Source organism: Nerophis lumbriciformis, linkage group LG06 (assembly GCF_033978685.3).
Source record: "Nerophis lumbriciformis linkage group LG06, RoL_Nlum_v2.1, whole genome shotgun sequence".
NCBI lineage: Eukaryota > Metazoa > Chordata > Actinopteri > Syngnathiformes > Syngnathidae > Nerophis > Nerophis lumbriciformis.
Window position 1 is genome coordinate 630,675 of NC_084553.2, and position 26,826 is coordinate 657,500.

Below are 26,826 nucleotides of genomic sequence, written 5' to 3' on the forward strand. Positions count from 1 at the left end.
AAGACTGTAGAGTAGGTTAAAGACTGTAGAGTAGGTTGAAGACTGTAGAGTAGGTTAAATAATGTAGAGTATGTTAAAGACTGTAGAGTAGGTTAAAGACTGTAGGGTAGGTTAAAGACTGTAGACTAGGTTAAAGACTGTAGAGTAGTTTAAATATTGTAGGGTAGGTTAAAGACTGTAGAGTAGGTTAAAAACTGTAGGGTAGGTTAAAGACTGTAGAGTAGAGTTAAAGAATGTAGAGTAGGGTTAAAGACTGTAGGGTAGGTTAAAGACTGTAGAGTAGGTTATAGACTGTAGAATAGGTTAAAGACTGTGGAGTAGGTTAAAGACTGTAGAGTAGGTTAAAGACTGTAGGGTAGGTTAAAGACTGTAGGGTAGGTTAAAGACTGTAGGGTAGGTTAAAGACTGTAGAGTAGGTTAAAAACTGTAGGGTAGGGTAAAGACTGTAGAGTGCAGTTAAAGACTGTAGAGTAGGTTTAAAACTGTAGGGTAGGGTAAAGACTGTAGAGTACAGTTAAAGACTGTAGAGTAGGTTAAAGACTGTAGAGTAGGTTAAAGACTGCAGAGTAGGTTAAAGACTGTAGAGTAGGTTAAAGACTGTAGAGTAAGTTAAAGACTGTAGAGTAGGTTAAAGACTGTAGAGTAGGTTAAAAACTGTAGGGTAGGTTAAAGATTGTAGAGTAGAGTTAAAGACTGTAGAGTAGGTTAACGACTGTAGAGTAGGTTAAAAAATGTAGGGTAGGTTAAAGACTGTAGAGTAGGTTAACGACTGCAGGGTAGGTTAAAGACTGTAGAATAGGGTTAAAGACTGTAGAGTAGGTTAAAGACTGTAGAGTAGGTTAAAAACTGTAGAGTAGGTTAAAGACTGTAGAATAGGTTAAAGACTGTAGAGTAGGTTAAAGACTGTAGAGTAGGTTAAAGACTGTAGGGTAGGTTAAAGACTGTAGAGTATAGTTAAAGACTGTAGAGTAGGGTTAAAGACTGTAGGGTTGGTTAAAGACTGTAGAGTAGGTTAAAGACTGTAGGGTAGGGTAAAGACTGTAGAGTACAGTTAAAGACTGTAGAGTAAGTTAAAGACTGTAGAGTAGGTTAAAGACTGTAGGGTAGGTTAAATACTGTAGAGTAGGTTGAAGACTGTAGAGTAGGTTAACGACTGTAGGGTAGGTTAAAGACTGTAGAGTAGGTTAAAGACTGCAGGGTAGGTTAAAGACTGTAGAGTAGGTTAAAAAATGTAGAGTAGGTTAAAGACTGTAGAGTAGGTTAAGGAATGTAGAGTAGGTTAAAAAATGTAGAGTAGGTTGAAGACTGTAGAGTAGGTTAAAGACTGTAGAGTAGGTTAAAAACTGTAGAGTAGGTTAAAGAATGTAGCGTAGGTTAAAGACTGTAGAGTAGGTTAAAGAATGTAGAGTAGGGTTAAAGACTGTAGAGTAGGTTAAAGACTGTAGAGTAGGTTAAAGACTGTAGAGTAGGTTAAAAACTGTAGAGTAGGTTAAAGAATGTAGAGTAGGTTAAAGAATGTAGAGTAGGTTAAAAAATGTAGAGTAGGGTTAAAAACTGTAGAGTAGGTTAAAGAATGTAGAGTAGGGTTAAAGACTGTAGGGTAGGTTAAAGACTGTAGAGTAGGTTAAAGACTGTAGGGTAGGTTAAAGACTGTAGAGTAGGTTAAAGACTGTAGAGTAGGTTAAAAACTGTAGAGTAAGTTAAAGACTGTAGAGTAGGTTAAAGACTGTAGAGTAGTTTAAAAAATGTAGAGTAGGGTTAAAAACTGTAGAGTAGGTTAAAGACTGTAGAGTAGGTTAAAGATTGTAGAGTAGGTTAAAGACTGTAGAGTAGGTTAAAGACTGTAGAGTAGTTTAAAAAATGTAGAGTAGGGTTAAAAACTGTAGAGTAGGTTAAAAACTGTAGAGTAGGTTAAAGATTGTAGAGTAGGTTAAAGACTGTAGAGTAGGTTAAAGACTGTAGAGTAGGTTAAAGACTGTAGGGTAGGTTAAAGACTGTAGAGTAGGTTAAAGACTGTAGGGTAGGTTAAAGACTGTAGAGTAGAGTTAAAAACTGTAGAGTAGGGTTAAAGACTGTAGGGTAGGTTAAAGACTGTAGAGTAGGTTAAAGACTGTAGGGTAGGTTAAAGACTGTAGAGTAGGTTAAAGACTGTAGAGTAGGTTAAGGAATGTAGAGTAGGTTAAAAAATGTAGGGTAGGGTTAAAAACTGTAGAGTAGGTTAAAGACTGTAGAGTAGGTTAAAGACTGTAGAGTAGGTTAAAGACTGTAGAGTACGTTAAAAAATGTAGAGTAGGCTAAAGACTGTAGAGTAGGTTAAAGAATGTAGAGTAGGTTAAAGAATGTAGAGTAGGTTAAAAAATGTAGAGTAGGTTAAAAAATGTAGAGTAGGGTTAAAAACTGTAGAGTAGGTTAAGGAATGTAGAGTAGGTTAAAAAATGTAGAGTAGGGTTAAAGAATGTAGAGTAGGTTAAAAAGAGGGTCATTACCTTGCAGGTGAGCGGCAGGTGAGTATGTGGGATCACAGAGTGAGGCAGCGCGTTACACAAAAAGCCTTAGTGGGGGTCAAAGGTCAGACTGCTCAGAGGTGAACACGTGTCCTGTGGGCACAGTGGGGTCATGTGGGGTCATGTGGTGGACATGTTGGACAAAGTGTTGATAATGTTGTTGGACATTAGCATACAAGATGAATCATTGACCACTTATGAACATGTTTCATGTTGCTTAGTAACCAAGAGTCCAGTGACACATGAACACATGAATGCATCATCTAACTCTTCATGTTCAAACTATGGATCATCTTTCATTGACACTTTCTTACAGTTAGCAATGGAACGAGAACTACACATACAGTATACACATATATACATACATATAAACACACACACATATACATATACACACACATATAGAAACATATACACATACATATAATATACATACACACATATATACACATATATACATATATATATATATATATGTATGTGTGGGAAAAAAATCACAAGACTATTTCATCTCTACAGGCCTGTTTCATGAGGGGGGGGTACCCTCAATCATCAGGATATATATATATATATATATATATATATATATATATATATATATATATATATATATATATATATATATATATATACATATATATGTATGTGTGGGAAAAAAAATCACAAGACTACTTCATCTCTACAGGCCTGTTTCATGAGGGGTTCCCTCAATCTCCTGATGATTGAGGGAACCCCTCATGAAACAGGCCTGTAGAGATGAAGTAGTCTTGTGATTTTTTTTCCCACACATACATATATTGTGCTCTACTACGGTATCGAGCACTATTTTTTGGATAACCTTATTAAGACATATATATATATATATATATATATATATATATATATATATATATGTATATATATGTATATATATATATATATATGTATATATATATATAATGTACATAAATATATATAATGCTTATTTTGTCAAATCAATGAAAATGTATTTATATAGCCCTTAATCACAATAATATAATAATTAAAAACAAAGTTAAACTTTGTTGATGTAAAGTAATTGAACTCTTAAATAGATCAATTATTCATTACACCATTTATCATTATTCATTATTACTTTTTGAACAATGAAAATAACAAAATCCCATTAAGATTATTGTAGATTTAAAAGGGCCCCACTCACAAAAGTGTCTTGTTTCAACACTTGAGTGCCCAGATCAACTTCAAGTCTATCCGTCGTTTATAATTTTTACTTTTTGTTTGTCCATTTGTGTGTTTTATGTTCCTTTTTAGGTGGCAAACACACAAAAATATGCAATATTTTCCCCCCCAAAAATATTTCAAAGTGTAATATTTGATGTGATGTCATGTCTGTGTAATCAAGTTTTGTTTTAAGTCATGTTTTGTTTAGTTTCTGGCTTTTCACTCCCTTGTCTTGTTTGCATGATTACCCATTAGTTTTCACCTGTCACGTCACGCACCTGTTTCACGTTTTGAGTCACGCACCTGTTTTCGTTAATCATGTCTGTGTTATTTAAGCTTTTCATTTTCTGTTGTTCGTCCTGACGACATCCTCGCATTTATACCCCCTGTCACACTCTGTCCACGTCTGCGCACTTCATGTCCATGCCATGTAAGTTTGTTTATTATTGCCACAGTTAGTGTTTTTTATTGTTCATAGTTTTTTGCCCCCGTGCAAGTCTTTTGTTTTCATTAGTCAAATTGTACATCCGCCTTGAGCGCGCTTTTTGTTCTTTTGTTAGTGTAAAATAAATAATGTCTTCACCTTCACGCCATGTCTGGTCCAAATGCTCATTTGCACCACGGGAGAACAAACCACGTCAAAGTCCTAGTCTTGACATGTGAAGTAATTGGAGCCTTGTATAGGTCAATAATTCATGACAACATTGAGTTTGATTCATTATTATTTTTGAGCAATGACAGTGTCAGATTCAAACACTGATGACATCTATTAAACAAGACAAGAGGCAAAGAATTAAACAGAGACAGAATTCAATTTGGACTAAATTGAGGAGAAACGCTTGGACACACTGTACTCTTGTACGCCTCCTTCTTTATTTGACTTTCTCCGACCACCTGACCACCGCTTCCACTTCCAGAGGGAAGTGGGTCGTAAACAGCGTTGCCTTTGATTACAGAATAGTTCAAAAGAAGAGGTCGTAAAATAGTTCAAAAAGAGTTCCATAAAATTGTTCAAAGAGAGTTCGTAAAATACTTCAAAAAGAGGTCCATAAAATAGTTCAAAAAGAGGTCGTCTGGAAATTGGGCAGATCCTATATATACATATATATATATATATATATATATATATATATATATATATATATATATATATATATATATATATATAATAGTTCAAAGAATTAAACAGAGACAGAATTCAATTTGGACTAAATTGAGGAGAAACGCTTGGACACTCTGTACTCTTGTACAGTCTCCAGCACGCTCTGTCAAAAGATTGCACGCCTCCTTCTTTATTTGACTTTCTCCGACCACCTGACCACCTGACCACCGCTTCCACTTCTAGAGGGAAGTGGGTCGTAAACAGCGTTGCCTTTGATTACAGAATAGTTCAAAAGAAGAGGTCGTAAAATAGTTCAAAAAGAGTTCCATACAATTGTTCAAAGAGAGTTCGTAAAATACTTCAAAAAGAGGTCCATAAAATAGTTAAAAAAGAGGTCGTCTGGAAATTGGGCAGATCCTATATATACATATATATATATATATATATATATATATATATATATATATATATACATATATAATAGTTCAAAGAATTAAACAGAGACAGAATTCAATTCAATTTGGACTAAATTGAGGAGAAACGCCTGGACACACTGTACTCTTTGTACAGTCTCCAGCACGCTCTGTCAAAAGATTGCACGCCTCCTTCTTTATTTGACTTTCTCCGACCACCTGACCACCTGACCACCGCTTCCACTTCCAGAGGGAAGTGGGTCGTAAACAGCGTTGCCTTTGATTACAGAATAGTTCAAAAGAAGAGGTCGTAAAATAGTTCAAAAAGAGTTCCATACAATTGTTCAAAGAGAGTTCGTAAAATACTTCAAAAAGAGGTCCATAAAATAGTTCAAAAAGAGGTCGTCTGGAAATTGGGCAGATCCTATATATACATATATATATATATATATATATATATATATATATATATATATATATATATATATATATATATATATATATATATATATATATATATGTGTGTATATATATACATATATAATAGTTCAAAGAATTAAACAGAGACAGAATTCAATTTGGACTAAATTGAGGAGAAACGCCTGGACACACTGTACTCTTTGTACAGTCTCCAGCACGCTCTGTCAAAAGATTGCACGCCTCCTTCTTTATTTGACTTTCTCCGACCACCTGACCACCGCTTCCATTTCTAGAGGGAAGTGGGTCGTAAACAGCGTTGCCTTTGATTACAGAATAGATCAAAAGAAGAGGTCGTAAAATAGTTCAAAAAGAGTTCCATAAAATTGTTCAAAGAGAGTTCGTAAAATACTTCAAAAAGAGGTCCATAAAATAGTTCAAAAAGAGGTCGTCTGGAAATTGGGCAGATCCTATATATATATATATATATATATATATATATATATATATATATATATGTATGTGTGGGAAAAAAATCACAAGACTATTTCATCTCAGAGATGAAATAGTCTTGTGATTTTTTCCCCACACATACATATATTGCGCTCTACTACGGTATCGAGCACTATTTTTTGGATAACCTTATTAAGACATATATATATATATATATATATATATAATGTACATAAATATATATAATGCCCATTTTGTCAAATCAATGAAAATGTATTTATATAGCCCTTAATCACAATAATATAATAATTAAAAAACAAAGAGAGTTCATAAAATACTTCAAAAAGAGGTCCATAAAATAGTTCAAAAAGAGGTCGTCTGGAAATTGGGCAGATCCTTGGTTCTCTCCGCTTTGAAGTCCTTGGGTTAGAACAATATCTTTCTGTTGATTACCATACATGAGAGAAAACAGGAACACCTTCATCTTGCTCCCCCCCCCCCCCCCCCCCCTACACAGTGGAGTTTTACGAGCCTTACTCTTGGTAGGTTTCAAAGACAGCTTTTGTCTTCTTGTCAGGAACTCAATGTAATACAAAGTTTTTGTGATCATTTAGAAACAATTATTCTAACAGACATTTTAAAAATGTCAGCTTTGTGTCATTAGAGTCAACTTTGCAACTCGTTAAATTTCACATGTTTGCTCTATTATTCCACTTGAAATGTTATTTTTCCCGAGTTTAACAGTAGTTCCAGAATGTGCTGCAGGCTGTTAAATCATTAGCCGGGGGCCGCACTTTGGACACCAAAAGGTCATTTGAACTACCAATCCTCCTTTGACACATGTAAACACTTCAGAATCTGTCAGCAAATAAGAGTTTCATGGCTGCAGTTTGACCCCGGAACAGATTAATTCTTTTTTACATGCGAGGCTGACCTTAAGAAGTGTTCCACTGCGTGAGGATGAAAATAGAAAAGTTGCCTGAGGGATGCAAGAGGAGTTCCTCTAGGTGTAGACGTCCAGGTGGTCCGAGGACTTGTGGGCTGCTCCGAGAGGCCGGTCAGCAAGGAGGTCTCCTATGGGCCTGGAGTCCCACAGAGTGTCTTTGATGTGCTGGTTCTCCCTGGTAGCCGCCTGCCACACCACCTCCAGCTCCTCCTCCACCGCCCTGAAGAGGAGAGGAAGATGCAGTCACTCCATTAGGTACGGCAATGACAATCTTAAAGATATGTTTGAAGTAATACTCTTCTGCTCCAGATCTGCAGGTGGCAGTAATGAGCATCACTATGTGGGTACCAAAATGCCACAAACATACGTCCGTGGGCTGGATGTGACCTGTGTCCATACTTGCCAACCCTGACTCCTGAAATTCAGCGCCTCTCCCGAAAACCTCCCGGGACAAATTTTCTCCCGAAATTCAGGCGGAGCTGGAGGCCACGCCCCCTCCAGCTCCATGCGGACCTGAGTGACGTGTTGACAGCCTGTTGTACATGCACATGTGACCCACCCATAATGTGTCACATTTTTGTGTTGATTTATTTAGTTTATTTTGTGGTTTGAATTCGTTTTTTTGGAGCTGTCATTACACATTTATCAGTATTCACATTGGTCAGTAGGGGGCAGTAGGGCGTTTCTTCCCGATTGAATGCTATCACCTGCAGACCGAAAGTGTCTTGTCATTCTGATGAGCGCGACCAGTCTGTGAACAATTGAAACGTCCTGTGTGCTTTTTCCTCCTGTATAACAGGTTAGTTTTGGTGAATCAACTCACTGAATAATATCCATGTGATCTTTATAAGTTTAAGTACACATTCTGATGGCGGAGCCTAACTCTAAAGTGTTTGTGAGTTGTAGTTTGTATTTGTGAATGAATCCAGTGTACAGCTGCAGTAATCAATACAAAATGGTGACGTGAGTACGCAATGTTTATATAGGAACTTCTGATCCTAATTCAGACTCCCAAATTAGAGCTCCCGTTTTCTTATTGATTTTATAATGTATATTTGTATAATGTGTGTGTTCTGAAATAGTGACAGAGAATAGAACAAGGATGGACAATTCAACCCTTAACTCAACAATGAGTAGAGGAGTGTTATGTGTGTGTATATGTGTAAATAAATGAACACTGAAATTCAAGTATTTCTTTTATTTATATATATATATATATATATATATTGTTGGTAGCGGGGGTGTATTTTGTAGCGTCCCGGAAGAGTTAGTGCTGCAAAGGATTCTGGGTATTTGTTGTTCTGTTGTGTTTATGTTGTGTTACGGTGCGGTTGTACTCCCGAAATGTGTTTGTCATTCTTGTTTGGTGTGGATTCACAGTGTGGCGTATATTTCTAACAGTATTAAAGTTTTTTTATACTGGCACCCTCAGTGTAACCTGTATCGCTGTTGAGGAAGTATGCGTTGCATTCACTCGTGTGTGCGTACAGAAGCCGCACATATCTTGTGACTGGGTCTGAACGATGTTAGAATGGATGAAAAGCGGACGTGACGATAGCTCGTAGAGTACGTTAAAGGCAGTGCATTTAAGGCATTCATTAATGTCGGGGCTCAGGCTTTGAGCTGAGGCAACCTTCATTATCGAACGAAGGTGTCCATCAGTCATTATTTCTCGTCCACCAGGACAAGACTGTGGTCCTGGTGGACTGATGAACACCTTCGTTCGATAATGAAGGTTGCCTCAGCTCAAAGCCTGAGCCCCGACATTAATGAACTAGCATCCAAGAAAAGATGCCAGGTATCTGGCTTGGGCACATCAGATTAGATCAGTGTGTTGCAAACTGAGCAGTTTAAAGTCCTGCATGGTTGTTTTATTCATTGTTATTTTATTTTCTAATGTATTAGACTGTGGAAAAAGTTAATGTTGATATTTACCTCAGAAGACTGCAAATAGAAAAGAGGCATTACATTTGTATTTCATATGCCATTGATATTTTTTAATTATTTGTATTATTATTTGAAACTCGATTTTGCATGTCACTATAAAGTTATATAAGCCTTGCTTGTTCAATATTTAATGCAAAACTTGTTTGGGTCCCTATTAAAAGGTTAATTTGTTAAACTTTGGCCCGCGGCTTTGTTCAGTTTTACATTTTGGCCCACTCTGTATTTGAGTTTGACACCCCTGACATAGACAGACACATACTAAAATGACAGACACACACTACCAACTGACCGGCAATACCAATCAACCCTACCGACCAACCTACAATACTGACCGACCCTACCGACCAACAGACAGACACAACCGACATGACAGACCGACCAATCAATATGACCGACCGATCAATATGCTTGACCGATCGAGCGACCGACTGACCGATCGACATGACACACATGACCAACACACACGACCGATTGACAGACACATCGACCGACACAACTGACAGACCTGCTGATCAATACGACCGAACAATCTGACAGAGCGATCAATATGACCCACCGATCCAACTGGCCGACACAACCGACAGACAAAACTGACCGACCCGACCGATCGATCAATACAACCAACCAACAGATCAACACGATCGACTGACCGACCGACTGATCAATAGGACCCACAGAGCCGACCGATCTATATGACCCATTGACCGACTTGATCCAATGACACGACCGACAAATAGACATGACCGACAGATTGACATGACGGAACGACTGACTGACAGACGTCAATGACTGACAGACATGACGGACCGACTGATCAACACGACTGACTAATCTGACCAACCAATCAATACAAGCTACAAATCCGACCGACCGATCAATACACCCAACAGACACGACCGATTGACAGGACAGACTTACCTGACCGACCGATCAATATCACCGACAGACCGACACGATTGATCAACACACATGGCCGACAAGACACACATGACCAACACACATGGCCGACAGACACAACCGAACGACACGACTGACTGACCGATCAAAATGACCAACATGACTGACCAATCAATACGACCGACCGATCAATATGCTTGACCGATCGAGCGACCGACTGACCGATCGACATGACACACATGACCAACACACACGACTGATTGACAGACACATCGACCGACACAACTGACAGACCTGCTGATCAATACGACCGAACAATCTGACAGAGCGATCAATATGACCCACCGATCCAACTGGCCGAGACAACTGATCGACACAACCGACAGACAAAACTGACCGACCCGACCGATCGATCAATACAACCAACCAACAGATCAACACGATCGACCGACCGACCGACCGATCAATAGGACCCACAGAGCCGACCGATCTATATGACCGATTGACCGACTTGATCCAATGACACGACCGACAAATAGACATGACCGACAGATTGACATGACGGAACGACTGACTGACAGACGTCAATGACTGACAGACATGACGGACCGACTGATCAACACGACTGACTAATCTGACCAACCAATCAATACAAGCTACAAATCCGACCAACCGATCAATACACCCAACAGACACGACCGATTGACAGGACAGACTTACCTGACCGACCGATCAATATCACCGACAGACCGACACGATTGATCAACACACATGGCCGACAGACACAACCGAACGACACGACTGACTGACCGATCAAAATGACCAACATGACTGACCAATCAATACGACTGACCGATCAATATGCTTGACCGATCGAGCGACCGACTGACCGATCGACATGACACACATGACCAACACACACGACCGATTGACAGACACATCGACCGACACAACTGACAGACCTGCTGATCAATACGACCGAACAATCTGACAGAGCGGTCAATATGACCCACCGATCCAACTGGCTGACACAACTGATCGACACGACCGACAGACAAAACTGACCGACCCGACCGATTGATCAATACAACCAACCAACTGATCAACACGATCGACTGACCGACCGACCGATCAATAGGACCGACAGAGCCAACCGATCTATATGACCCATTGACCGACTTGATCCAATGACACGACCGACAAATAGACATGACCGACAGATTGACATGACGGAACGACTGACTGACAGACGTCAATGACTGACAGACATGACGGACCGACTGATCAACACGACTGACTAATCTGACCAGCCAATCAATACAAGCTACAAATCCGACCGACCGATCAATACACCCAACAGACACGACCGATTGACAGGACAGACTTAACTGACCGACCGATCAATATCACCGACAGACCGACACGATTGATCAACACAAATGGCCGTCAGACACACATGACCAACACACATGGCCGACAGACACAACCGAACGACACGACTGACTGACCGATCAAAATGACTGACCAATCAATACGACCGACCGATCAATATGCTTGACCGATCGAGCGACCGACTGACCGATCGACATGACACACATGACCAACACACACGACCGATTGACAGACACATCGACCGACACAACTGACAGACCTACTGATCAATACGACCGAACAATCTGACAGAGCGATCAAAATGACCCACCGGTCCAACTAGCTGACACAACTGATCGACACGACCGACAGACAAAACTGACCGACCCGACCGATTGATCAATACAACCAACCAACAGATCAACACGATCGACTGACCGACCGACCGATCAATAGGACCCACAGAGCCGACCGATCTATATGACCGATTGACCGACTTGATCCAATGACACGACCGACAAATAGACATGACCGACAGATTGACATGACGGAACGACTGACTGACAGACGTCAATGACTGACAGACATGACGGACCGACTGATCAACACGACTGACTAATCTGACCAACCAATCAATACAAGCTACAAATCCGACCGACCGATCAATACACCCAACAGACACGACCGATTGACAGGACAGACTTACCTGACCGACCGATCAATATCACCGACAGACCGACACGATTGATCAACACACATGGCCGACAAGACACACATGACCAACACACATGGCCGACAGACACAACCGAACGACACGACTGACTGACCGATCAAAATGACCAACATGACTGACCAATCAATACGACCGACCGATCAATATGCTTGACCGATCGAGCGACCGACTGACCGATCGACATGACACACATGACCAACACACACGACCGATTGACAGACACATCGACCGACACAACTGACAGACCTGCTGATCAATACGACCGAACAATCTGACAGAGCGATCAATATGACCCACCGATCCAACTGGCCGACACAACTGATCGACACGACCGACAGACAAAACTGACCGACCCGACCGATCGATCAACACAACCAATCAACTGATCAACACAATCGACTGACCGACCGACCGATCAATAGGACCGACAGAGCCAACCGATCTATATGACCGATTGACCGACTTGATCCAATGACACGACCGACAAATAGACATGACCGACAGATTGACATGACGGAACGACTGACTGACAGACGTCAATGACTGACAGACATGACGGACCGACTGATCAACATGACTGACTAATCTGACCAACCAATCAATACAAGCTACAAATCCGACCGACCGATCAATACACCCAACAGACACGACCGATTGACAGGACAGACTTACCTGACCGACCGATCAATATCACCGACAGACCGACACGATTGATCAACACACATGGCCGACAGACACACATGACCAACACACATGGCCGACAGACACAACCGAACGACACGACTGACTGACCGATCAAAATGACCAACATGACTGACCAATCAATACGACCGACCGATCAATATGCTTGACCGATCGAGCGACCGACTGACCGATCGACATGACACACATGACCAACACACACGACTGATTGACAGACACATCGACCGACAAAACTGACAGACCTGCTGATCAATACGACCGAACAATCTGACAGAGCGATCAATATGACCCACCGATCCAACTGGCTGACACAACTGATCGACACGACCGACAGACAAAACTGACCGACCCGACCGATCGATCAACACAACCAACCAACAGATCAACACGATCGACTGACCGACCGACCGATCAATAGGACCCACAGAGCCGACCGATCTATATGACCGATTGACCGACTTGATCCAATGACACGACCGACAAATAGACATGACCGACAGACAGACACGACCGACAGATTGACATGACGGAACGACTGACTGACAGACGTCAATGACTGACAGACATGACGGACCGACTGATCAACACGACTGACTAATCTGACCAACCAATCAATACAAGCTACAAATCCGACCGACCGATCAATAGGACCGACAGAGCCGACCGATCTATATGACCCATTGACCGACTTGATCCAATGACACGACCGACAAATAGACATGACCGACAGACAGACACAACCGACAGATTGACATGACGGAACGACTGACTGACAGACGTCAATGACTGACAGACATGACGGACCGACTGATCAACATGACTGACTAATCTGACCAACCAATCAATACAAGCTACAAATCCGACCGACCGATCAATACACCCAACAGACACGACCGATTGACAGGACAGACTTACCTGACCGACCGATCAATATCACCGACAGACCGACACGATTGATCAACACACATGGCCGACAAGACGCACATGACCGACACACATGGCCGACAGACACAACCGAACGACACGACTGACTGACCGATCAAAATGACCAACATGACTGACCAATCAATACGACCGACCGATCAATATGCTTGACCGATCGAGCGACGGACTGACCGATCGACATGACACACATGACCGACACACACGACCGATTGACAGACACATCGACCGACACAACTGACAGACCTGCTGATCAATACGACCGAACAATCTGACAGAGCGATCAATATGACCCACCGATCCAACTGGCCGAGACAACTGATCGACACGACCGACAGACAAAACTGACCGACCCGACCGATCGATCAATACAACCAACCAACAGATCAACACGATCGACTGACCGACCGACCGATCAATAGGACCCACAGAGCCGACCGATCTATATGACCGATTGACCGACTTGATCCAATGACACGACCGACAAATAGACATGACCGACAGACAGACACGACCGACAGATTGACATGACGGAACGACTGACTGACAGACGTCAATGACTGACAGACATGACGGACCGACTGATCAACACGACTGACTAATCTGACCAACCAATCAATACAAGCTACAAATCCGACCGACCGATCAATACACCCAACAGACACGACCGATTGACAGGACAGACTTACCTGACCGACCGATCAATATCACCGACAGACCGACACGATTGATCAACACACATGGCCGACAAGACACACATGACCAACACACATGGCTGACAGACACAACCGAACGACACGACTGACTGACCGATCAAAATGACCAACATGACTGACCAATCAATACGACCGACCGATCAATATGCTTGACCGATCGAGCGACCGACTGACCGATCGACATGACACACATGACCAACACACACGACCGATTGACAGACACATCGACCGACACAACTGACAGACCTGCTGATCAATACGACCGAACAATCTGACAGAGCGATCAATATGACCCACCGATCCAACTGGCCGACACAACTGATCGACACGACCGACAGACAAAACTGACCGACCCGACCGATCGATCAACACAACCAATCAACTGATCAACACAATCGACTGACCGACCGACCGATCAATAGGACCGACAGAGCCAACCGATCTATATGACCGATTGACCGACTTGACCAATGACACGACCGACAAATAGACATGACCGACAGATTGACATGACGGAACGACTGACTGACAGACGTCAATGACTGACAGACATGACGGACCGACTGATCAACACGACTGACTAATCTGACCAACCAATCAATACAAGCTACAAATCCGACCGACTGATCAATACACCCAACAGACACGACCGATTGACAGGACAGACTTACCTGACCGACCGATCAATATCACCGACAGACCGACACGATTGATCAACACACATGGCCGACAAGACACACATGACCAACACACATGGCCGACAGACACAACCGAACGACACGACTGACTGACCGATCAAAATGACCAACATGACTGACCAATCAATACGACCGACCGATCAATATGCTTGACCGATCGAGCGACCGACTGACCGATCGACATGACACACATGACCAACACACACGACCGATTGACAGACACATCGACCGACACAACTGACAGACCTGCTGATCAATACGACCGAACAATCTGACAGAGCGATCAATATGACCCACCGATCCAACTAGCTGACACAACTGATCCACACGACCGACAGACAAAACTGACCGACCAGACCGATTGATCAATACAACCAACCAACTGATCAACACGATCGACTGACCGACCGACCGATCAATAGGACCGACAGAGCCAACCGATCTATATGACCCATTGACCGACTTGATCCAATGACACGACCGACAAATAGACATGACCGACAGATTGACATGACGGAACGACTGACTGACAGACGTCAATGACTGACAGACATGACGGACCGACTGATCAACACGACTGACTAATCTGACCAACCAATCAATACAAGCTACAAACCCGACCAACCAAACAATACACCCAACAGACACGACCGATTGACAGGACAGACTTAACTGACCGACCGATCAATATCACCGACAGACCGACACGATTGATCAACACACATGGCCGACAAGACACACATGGCCAACACACATGGCCGATAGACACAACCGACCGACACGACTGACTGACCGATCAAAATGACCAACATGACTGACCAATCAATACGACCGACCGATCAATATGCTTGACCGATCGAGCGACCGACTGACGATCGACATGACACACATGACCAACACACACGACCGATTGACAGACACATCGACCGACACAACTGACAGACCTGCTGATCAATACGACCGAACAACCTGACAGAGCGATCAATATGACCCACCGATCCAACTGGCCGAGACAACTGATCGACACAACCGACAGACAAAACTGACCGACCCGACCGATCGATCAATACAACCAACCAACAGATCAACACGATCGACTGACCGACCGACCGATCAATAGGACCCACAGAGCCGACCGATCTATATGACCGATTGACCGACTTGATCCAATGACACGACCGACAAATAGACATGACCGACAGACAGACACGACCGACAGATTGACATGACGGAACGACTGACTGACAGACGTCAATGACTGACAGACATGACGGACCGACTGATCAACACGACTGACTAATCTGACCAACCAATCAATACAAGCTACAAATCCGACCGACCGATCAATACACCCAACAGACACGACCGATTGACAGGACAGACTTAACTGACCGACCGATCAATATCACCGACAGACCGACACGATTGATCAACACAAATGGCCGTCAGACACAACCGACCGACACGACTGACTGACCGATCAAAATGACCAACATGACCGACCAATCGACACAACCAACCAACTGAGTGACACAACTGACCGACCGATCAATATCACCGACACATTTGATCAACACACATGGCCGACAGACACACATGACCGACACACATGGCCGACAGACACAACCGACCAACTCGACTGACTGACCGATCAAAATGACCAACATGACCGACCAATCGACCAACTGAGTGACACAACTGACCGACCGATCAATACAATTGACTGACTGACCTGACCGACAGACAGACATGACTGACAGACACGACCGACAGATTGACATGACGGACCGACTGACTGACAGACGTCCATGACTGACAGACACGACTGACCGATCTGACCAACCAATCAATACAATGTGATGACGATGCCTTCAGGAGACTTTTGCTGGCTCCGCCCATTAAAAAGTGGCTCCATTTGTCGTCTGTGTGAATGCTAAAGAAGATTCACGCAAATGTTGCAATGGTATTTGTCTTTTCCGCCAGACGTCACAAGTTTAATAAGGTATCTGGCCCGCGGGGTGCCTCGCCTCCGAGTTCATTTGAAATATCTGACAGTATATTTGTTGCAACTTTGCTGCCATCTTGTGGACAACACGAGTCCAGGCTAGACTACAGCAATGCACTTCTTGTGAGGATCCCCAGCAAGAACATTCCAGAAGCTACAGTACTTACAGAATAGGATCCTTATGAGAGTGCGGAAATACCACCACATCACACCAGTTCTCAAATCCCTTCACTGGCTTCCTGTTCCACTCAGGATTGAATACAAAGTCTCCCTACTAACCCACCAGTGCCTCCATGGAAATGCCCCCCTCTACCTCAAAGAACTGCTTACCCCCAAATCCTCCACACCACACCTCCGCTCCGGACAGGCTAACCTCCTCCAACCTCCGAGGACAAAGCTACGAACAATGGGAGACTGGGCTTTCTGCTCCGCCGCTCCCAGTCTGTGGAACGCTTTCCCTGACCACCTGAGGGCACCACAGACTGTGGATGCTTTTAAAAAAGGCTTAAAAACCCTTCTTTAAAAAAAAAATAACTGTCTGAATGCAACTTCCTGTTTGTCCGTAATAACTGTCTGTATGCAACTTCCTGTTTGTCTGTAATAACTGTCTGAATGCAACTTCCTGTTTGTCCCCAATAACTGTCTGAATGCAACTTCCTGTTTGTCCCCAATAACTGTCTGTATGCGACTTCCTGTTTGTCCCCAATAACTGTCTGTATGCGACTTCCTGTTTGTCCGTAATAACCGTCTGTATGCGGCTTCCTGTTTGTCCCCAATAACTGTCTGAATGCAACTTCCTGTTTGTCTGTAATAACTGTCTGAATGCGACGTCCTGTTTGTCCCCAATAACTGTCTGTATGCGACTTCCTGTTTGTCCGTAATAACTGTCTGAATGCAACTTCCTGTTTGTCCCCAATAACTGTCTGTATGCGACTTCCTGTTTGTCCCCAAGAACCGTCTGAATGCAACTTCCTGTTTGTCTGTAATAACTGTCTGAATGCGACTTCCTGTTTGTCCCCAATAACTGTCTGAATGCAACTTCCTGTTTGTCTGTAATAACTGTCTGAATGCAACTTCCTGTTTGTCCCCAATAACTGTCTGTATGCGACTTCCTGTTTGTCCGTAATAACTGTCTGAATGCAACTTCCTGTTTGTCCCCAATAACCGTCTGAATGCAACTTCCTGTTTGTCTGTAATAACTGTCTGAATGCAACTTCCTGTTTGTCCCCAATAACTGTCTGTATGCAACTTCCTGTTTGTCCCCAATAACTGTCTGTATGCGACTTCCTGTTTGTCCCCAATAACTGTCTGAATGCAACTTCCTGTTTGTCTGTAATAACTGTCTGAATGCAACTTCCTGTTTGTCCCCAATAACTGTCTGTATGCGACTTCCTGTTTGTCCGTAATAACCGTCTGTATGCGGCTTCCTGTTTGTCCCCAATAACTGTCTGAATGCAACTTCCTGTTTGTCTGTAATAACTGTCTGAATGCAACTTCCTGTTTGTCCGTAATAACTGTCTGAATGCAACTTCCTGTTTGTCCCCAATAACTGTCTGTATGCGACTTCCTGTTTGTCCGTAATAACCGTCTGTATGCGGCTTCCTGTTTGTCCCCAATAACTGTCTGAATGCAACTTCCTGTTTGTCTGTAATAACTGTCTGAATGCAACTTCCTGTTTGTCTGTAATAACTGTCTGAATGCGACTTCCTGTTTGTCTGTAATAACTGTCTGAATGCGACTTCCTGTTTGTCCCCAATAAATGTCTGTATGCGACTTCCTGTTTGTCTGGAAATTGTGAAGAATGGTTGTGTGAAAGGGAATAGAATCACCATGTCACACATGTCCTACATCACTATTGCGAAGGATGACTGTGTGAAAGGGAATAGAATCACCATGTCACACATGTCCTACATCACTATTGTGAAGAATGACTGTGTGAAAGGGAATAGAATCACTATGTCACACATGTCCTACATCACTATTGTGAAGAATGACTGTGTGAAAGGGAATAGAATCACTATGTCACACATGTCCTACATCACTATTGTGAAGGATGACTGTGTGAAAGGGAATAGAATCACCATGTCCTACATCACTATTGCGAAGGATGACTGTGTGAAAGGGAATAGAATCACCATGTCCTACATCACTATTGCGAAGGATGACTGTGTGAAAGGGAATAGAATCACCATGTCCTACATCACTATTGTGAAGAATGACTGTGTGAAAGGGAATATAATCACCATGTCCTACATCACTATTGTGAAGGATGACTGTGTGAAAGGGAATAGAATCACCATGTCCTACATCACTATTGTGAAGAATGACTGTGTGAAAGGGAATATAATCACCATGTCACACATGTCCTACATCACTATTGTGAAGAATGACTGTGTGAAAGGGAATAGAATCACCATGTCACACATGTTCTACATCACTATTGTGAAGAATGACTGTGTGAAAGGGAATAGAATCACCATGTCACACATGTCCTACATCACTATTGTGAAGAATGACTGTGTGAAAGGGAATATAATCACCATGTCCTACATCACTATTGTGAAGGATGACTGTGTGAAAGGGAATATAATCACCATGTCACACATGTCTTACATCACTATTGTGAAGAATGGCTGTGTGAAAAGGAATAGAATCACCATGTCCTACATCACTATTGTGAAGGATGACTGTGTGAAAGGGAATAGAATCACCATGTCCTACATCACTATTGTGAAGGATGACTGTGTGAAAGGGAATAGAATCACCATGTCCTACATCACTATTGTGAAGGATGACTGTGTGAAAGGGAATAGAATCACCATGTCCTACATCACTATTGTGAAGAATGACTGTGTGAAAGGGAATATAATCACCATGTCCTACATCACTATTGTGAAGAATGACTGTGTGAAAGGGAATATAATCACCATGTCCTACATCACTATTGTGAAGAATGACTGTGTGAAAGGGAATATAATCACCATGTCACACATGTCCTACATCAGCTGGCTGTAATGTGCCAGTGTTGTGTGAAAGGGGCTGGTGATAAATGTGAGTGTCTGACACCAACAACTGCAGCACTTTCTCCTCCCTCACATCTTGGTCTCCTCCTCCTCTTCCTCCTCCTCCTCCTCCTCCTACCGTTTGGACTGCAGCAGCCTCTCCTCCGCCTGCTGCCTCTCCGCCAGCAGACTCTGCAGGTGCACCACCTCCCTGTGGTAGGACGCCGCCTTGCCCTCCGCCGCCTCCTCCAGCGCCGCCAGTCGGCTGGACGCCTGCTTGCGGTACACCTGCGCACGCACACACACACACACACACACACACACACACACACACGTGGAGTCAGGGCCATGCGATGTGGAGCGCGGCCATGAAGGAGGCAGACGCTGATGGAGGACGGCGCAGCATCAGCGGAGGACGGCGGGGCGCAGGAAGCGGGACGAGGTGAGCGGCGTGAATGATTTTTGCTGACTCAACAGATGTAGACACGGCACACTTAGAGCGTGTTCTCCTTCATTCGCATCCTGTTGCACTTTTAGTTTGCAATGTCCACACTCTTTGTGGAGGACCTTTTTTTTTTTAGGCATTCTAGCTCGTAAAATATGGCAAGCACGAGGTGGCTAACAGTTTTAAAGTTGTGTTGTTAGTTTTTCTACCTGAGCTGCTTTTACCACGTCAGGCCCGGAGGGTCCTGAAGTCCTCTGGCCCCCCGGCCTTTAACCTTTACCGAGTAGCAGACCAAAGAGCCAGGGCGAGGCGGCGTGCAGCCAATATGGCCGCCACCTGTGGAACAACCTGCCAGAGAGCCTCAGGACTGCAGGGACCCTTGACTTTTTTAAAAAGGCTAAAGACACACTTTTTCAATCAGGATCATGTTTTTTATTATTTTATTGTGTTGTTTTCTGTCTTAATTATCAATATTTCCACTATTATTCTCTATATGTTGTGTTTTTATTTACATATTGTAAGATTTATATTTTATTTTGACATATATTTTATCATATGTTTTATACTATTTATTGTGTTGTTTTCTGTCTTAATTATCAATATTTCCACTATTATTCTCTATATGTTATGTTTTTATTTACATATTCATGTAATATTTATATTTTATTTTGACATATTTTATCCTATGTTTTATACTATTTATTGTGTTGTTTTCAGTCTTAATTATCAATAGTTCCACTATTATTCTCTATATGTTACGTTTTTATTAATGTATTAATGTAATATTTATATTTTATTTTGACATATATTTTATCATATGTTTTATACTATTTATTGTGTTGTTTTCAGTCTTAATTATCAATAGTTCCACTATTATTCTCTATATGTTACGTTTTTATTAATGTATTAATGTAATATTTATATTTTATTTTGACATATTTTATCATATGTTTTGTACTATTTATTGTGTTGTTTTCTGTCTTAATTATCAATATTTCCACTATTATTCTCTATATGTTACGTTTTTATTAATGTATTAATGTAATATTTATATTTTATTTTGACATATATTTTATTATATGTTTTGACTATTTATTGTGTTGTTTTCTTTTTTAATTATCAATATTACTACTATTATTTATATGTTGTTTTTATTTATGTATTAATGTAATAATTATATTTTATTTTTACATATTTGAATCCTGTTTTATACTATTTATTGTGTTGTTTTCCGTCTTAATTATCAATATTTCCACTATTATTCTCTATATGTTACGTTTTTATTAATGTATTAATGTAATATTTATATTTTATTTTGACATATTTTATCATATGTTTTGTACTATTTATTGTGTTGTTTTCTGTCTTAATTATCAATATTTCCACTATTATTCTCTATATATGTTATGTTTTTATTTACATATTAATGTAATATTTATATTTTATTTTGACATATTTTATCCTATGTTTTATACTATTTATTGTGTTGTTTTCAGTCTTAATTATCAATAGTTCCACTATTATTCTCTATATGTTACGTTTTTATTAATGTATTAATGTAATATTTATATTTTATTTTGACATATATTTTATTATATGTTTTGACTATTTATTGTGTTGTTTCCTGTCTTAATTATCAATATTTCTACTATTATTCTCTATATGTTATGTTTTTATTTACATATTAATGTAATATTTATATTTTATTTTGACATATTTTATCCTATGTTTTATACTATTTATTGTGTTGTTTTCAGTCTTAATTATCAATAGTTCCACTATTATTCTCTATATGTTACGTTTTTATTTATGTATTAATGTAATATTTATATTTTATTTTGACATATATTTTATTATATGTTTGAACTATTTATTGTGTTGTTTTCTGTCTTAATTATCAATATTTCCACTATTATTCTCTATATGCTACGTTTTTATTAATGTATTATTTATATTTTATTTTGACATATATTTTATTATATGTTTTGACTATTTATTGTGTTGTTTTCTTTTTTAATTATCAATATTATTACTATTATTATTTATGTTGTTTTTATTTATGTATTAATGTAATAATTATATTTTAATTTTACATATTTTAACCCTGTTTTATACTATTTATTGTGTTGTTTTCTGTCTTAATTATCAATATTTCCACTATTATTCTCTATATGTTACGTTTTTATTAATGTATTAATGTAATATTTATATTTTATTTTGACATATATTTTATCATATGTTTTGACTATTTATTGTGTTGTTTTCTTTTTTAATTATCAATATTACTACTATTATTATTTATATGTTGTTTTTATTTATGTATTAATGTAATAATTATATTTTATTTTTACATATTTTAACCCTGTTTTATACTATTTATTGTGTTGTTTTCTGTCTTAATTATCAATATTTCCACTATTATTCTCTATATGTTACGTTTTTATTAATATATTAATGTAATATTTATATTTTATTTTGACATATTTTATCCTATGTTTTATACTATTTATTGTGTTGTTTTCTGTCTTAATTATCAATAGTTCCACTATTATTCTCTATATGTTACGTTTTTATTAATGTATTAATGTAATATTTATATTTTATTTTGACATATATTTTATCATATATTTTGTACTATTTATTGTGTTGTTTTCTGTCTTAATTATCAATATTTCCACTATTATTCTCTATATGTTATGTTTTTATTTACATATTAATGTAATATTTATATTTTATTTTGACATATTTTATCCTATGTTTTATACTATTTATTGTGTTGTTTTCAGTCTTAATTATCAATAGTTCCACTATTATTCTATATGTTGCGTTTTTAGTAACGTATTAATGTAATATTTATATTTTATTTTGACATATATTTTATCATATGTTTTGTACTATTTATTGTGTTGTTTTCTTTTTTAATTATCAATATTACAACTATTATTATTTAAATGTTATGTTTTTATTTATGTATTAATGTAATAATTATATTTTATTTTGACATATTTTAATCCTGTTTTATACTATTTATTGTGTTGTTTTCTGTCTTAATTATCAATATTTCCACTATTATTCTCTATATGTTATGTTTTTATTTACATATTAATGTAATATTTATATTTTATTTTGACATATATTTTATTATATGTTTTGACTATTTATTGTGTTGTTTTCTGTCTTAATTATCAATAGTTCCACTATTATTCTCTATATGTTACGTTTTTATTAATGTATTATTTATATTTTATTTTGACATACATTTTATTATATGTTTTGACTATTTATTGTGTTGTTTTCTTTTTTAATGATCAATATTACTACTATTATTATTTATATGTTGTTTTTATTTATGTATTAATGTAATAATTATATTTTATTTTTACATATTTTAACCCTGTTTTATACTATTTATTGTGTTGTTTTCCGTCTTAATTATCAATATTTCCACTATTATTCTCTATATGTTACGTTTTTATTAATGTATTAATGTAATATTTATATTTTATTTTGACATATTTTATCATATGTTTTGTACTATTTATTGTGTTGTTTTCTGTCTTAATTATCAATAGTTCCACTATTATTCTCTATATGTAACGTTTTTATTAATGTATTAATGTAATATTTATATTTTATTTTGACATATATTTTATCATATATTTTGTACTATTTATTGTGTTGTTTTCTGTCTTAATTATCAATATTTCCACTATTATTCTCTATATGTTATGTTTTTATTTACATATTAATGTAATATTTATATTTTATTTTGACATATATTTTATCATATGTTTTGTACTATTTATTGTGTTGCTTTCAGTCTTAATTGTCAATATTTCCACTATTATTCTCTATATGTTATGTTTTTATTTACATATTAATGTAATATTTATATTTTATTTTGACATATTTTATCCTATGTTTTATACTATTTATTGTGTTGTTTTCAGTCTTAATTATCAATAGTTCCACTATTATTCTCTATATGTTACGTTTTTATTAATGCATTAATGTAATATTTATATTTTATTTTGACATATATTTTATTATATGTTTTGACTATTTATTGTGTTGTTTTCTTCTTTAATTATCAACATTTCCACTATTATTCTCTATATGTTACCTTTTTATTAGCGTATTAATGTAATATTTATATTTTATTTTGACATATATTAGATCGAAGTTTGATTTTATTTGACTATTCCGCCCATACATATATACTTACATCATGTATATATTACATGTTATTATGAATGTTACTAGATACTACATATATACTTACATCATGTATATATTACATATTATTATGAATGTTACTACATGACATATATACTTACATCATGTATATATTACATGTTATTATGAATGTTACTACAGTATATATATATACTTACATCATGTTATTAAAACCTTAATGGAGGTTTTTGGATGATTTTAGAGCAATTTATAGACGGAATAGAGCAACTACAGTTACCCCCATTGTGAGCTGACTTTTGCTAACGTTTATTTACAATTTAGAATGCATAAAAAAGTGTTTTACATAAGAATTATGAATGATGGAAAATTCCCAAAAAAGTGCAGTTCACTTGAAGCTAGTTTTCCCCCCTGAGAGAGGTAACCTAACACAAGATAATTGCCTGCCTGAGAGGAGAAAATGTCAGAATAATTCCTGGCCACAATGACAGCACAGGAAGAGCACTTTCTTCTCGCTTGAGAAGGTTCCATGCAGCCAGAGGACATGATGTCCATTAAGATCTCCATCCTGTGTCTTCCTGACAACACACATTGATGGCAGAGATGATAATAATAATAATAAATACACCAAGTCCGACAGGAAACTCAAGAATAGAAATGGTCTGTTCCAGGGTCAAGCTGGGGCCTTGAGGAAAACTGTGCTGCATTACCTGCCCAGTAGGGTTGGGTGATGATATCCACACCGAGGGTGGTATCAGTATCGGACACTTTATTTTCATAGTTTTGGTTATTTTCACAAACATCTGTGTTTTTTTGTTTTTTACTCTAATATATGTTTTGTTATTTACTAACTCAGGGAATAAGGAGAAAGCAGAGGGACTTTATTGCCTTTCTTTAGTTATTTAAGGAACTATGTCATTTAGGGAACACTTGTTTTATTTATTTTGTGATTATTGCCTGAATTTGCGAGTACCGACATATTTCTTTCTTAATTATCAACATTTTCACTGTTATTCTCTATATGTTACGTTTTTATTAATGTATTAATGTAATATTTATATTTTATTTTGACATATATTTTATCATATGTTTTGTACCATTTATTGTGTTGTTTTCTGTCTAAATTATCAATATAACTACTATTATTCTCCATATGTTGTTTTTATTTACGTATTCATGTAATATTTATATTTTATTTTGACATATTTTAATCCTGTTTTATACTTTTTATTGTGTTTTTTTCTGTCTTAATTATCAATATTTCCACTATTATTCTCTATTTGTTATGTTTTTATTAACATATTAATGTAATTCATCCATATTTAATTTTGACTTATTTTATCCTATGTTTTATACTATTTATTGTATTTTCTTTCTTAATGATCAATATTACTACTATTATTATCTACATGTTACGTTTTTATTAATGTATTAATGTAATATTTATATTTTATTTTAACATATATTTTATCATTTGTTTTGTACTATTTATTGTGTTGTTTTCTGTCTTAATTATCAATATTACTACTATTATTCTCCATATGTTATGTTTTTATTTACATATTAATGTAATGTTTATATTTTATTTTGACATATTTTAATCCTGTTTTATACTTTTTATTGTGTTTTTTTCTGTCTTAATTATCAATATCGCCACTATTATTCTCTATTTGTTATGTTTTTATTAACATATTAATTTAATTAATCCATATTTAATTTTGACATATTTTATCCTATGTTTTACACTATCTATTGTGTTATTTTCTTTCTTAATGATCAATATTACTACTATTATTATCTACATGTTATGTTTTTATTTACGTATTAATGTAATATTTATATTTTATTTTGACATATATTTTACCATGTGTTTTGTACTATTTATTGTGTTGTTTTCTGTCTTAATGATCAATATTTCCACTATTATTCTCTATATGTTACATTTTTAGTAACATATTAATGTAATATTTATATTTAATTTTGACATACATTTTATCACATGTTTTGTACTATTTATTGTGTTGTTTTCTTTCTTAATTATCAATATTTCCACTATTATTCTCTATTTGTTATGTTTTTATTAACATATTAATTTAATTCATCCATATTTAATTTTGACATATTTTATCCTATGTTTTA

At 38.1% G+C, this 26,826-nt stretch overlaps 2 protein-coding genes across 2 annotated transcripts in view; one reads left to right on the forward strand and one right to left on the reverse strand.

Annotated features, from left to right (window-relative positions):
• Positions 1 to 7,043: 7,043 nt before the first annotated feature.
• Positions 7,044 to 26,826, reverse strand: part of LOC133608239 (centrosomal protein of 89 kDa-like) — a 150,462-nt gene continuing 130,679 nt past the window's right edge. Inside the window, exons 16-17 of the mRNA XM_061963443.2 lie at positions 20,188 to 20,336; positions 7,044 to 7,255 (exon numbers count right to left, since the gene is read on the reverse strand). Of these exons, the coding sequence (XP_061819427.1) occupies positions 7,093 to 7,255; positions 20,188 to 20,336 (312 nt within the window). The 3' untranslated portion in view covers positions 7,044 to 7,092. The remainder of the gene's footprint in view (positions 7,256 to 20,187; positions 20,337 to 26,826) is intronic.
• LOC133608238 (E3 ubiquitin-protein ligase RNF182-like) overlaps positions 20,374 to 26,826 on the forward strand; it is a 33,018-nt gene continuing 26,565 nt past the window's right edge. Inside the window, exon 1 of the mRNA XM_061963442.1 lies at positions 20,374 to 20,490. Coding sequence (XP_061819426.1) covers positions 20,436 to 20,490 — 55 coding nt within the window. The 5' untranslated portion in view covers positions 20,374 to 20,435. The remainder of the gene's footprint in view (positions 20,491 to 26,826) is intronic.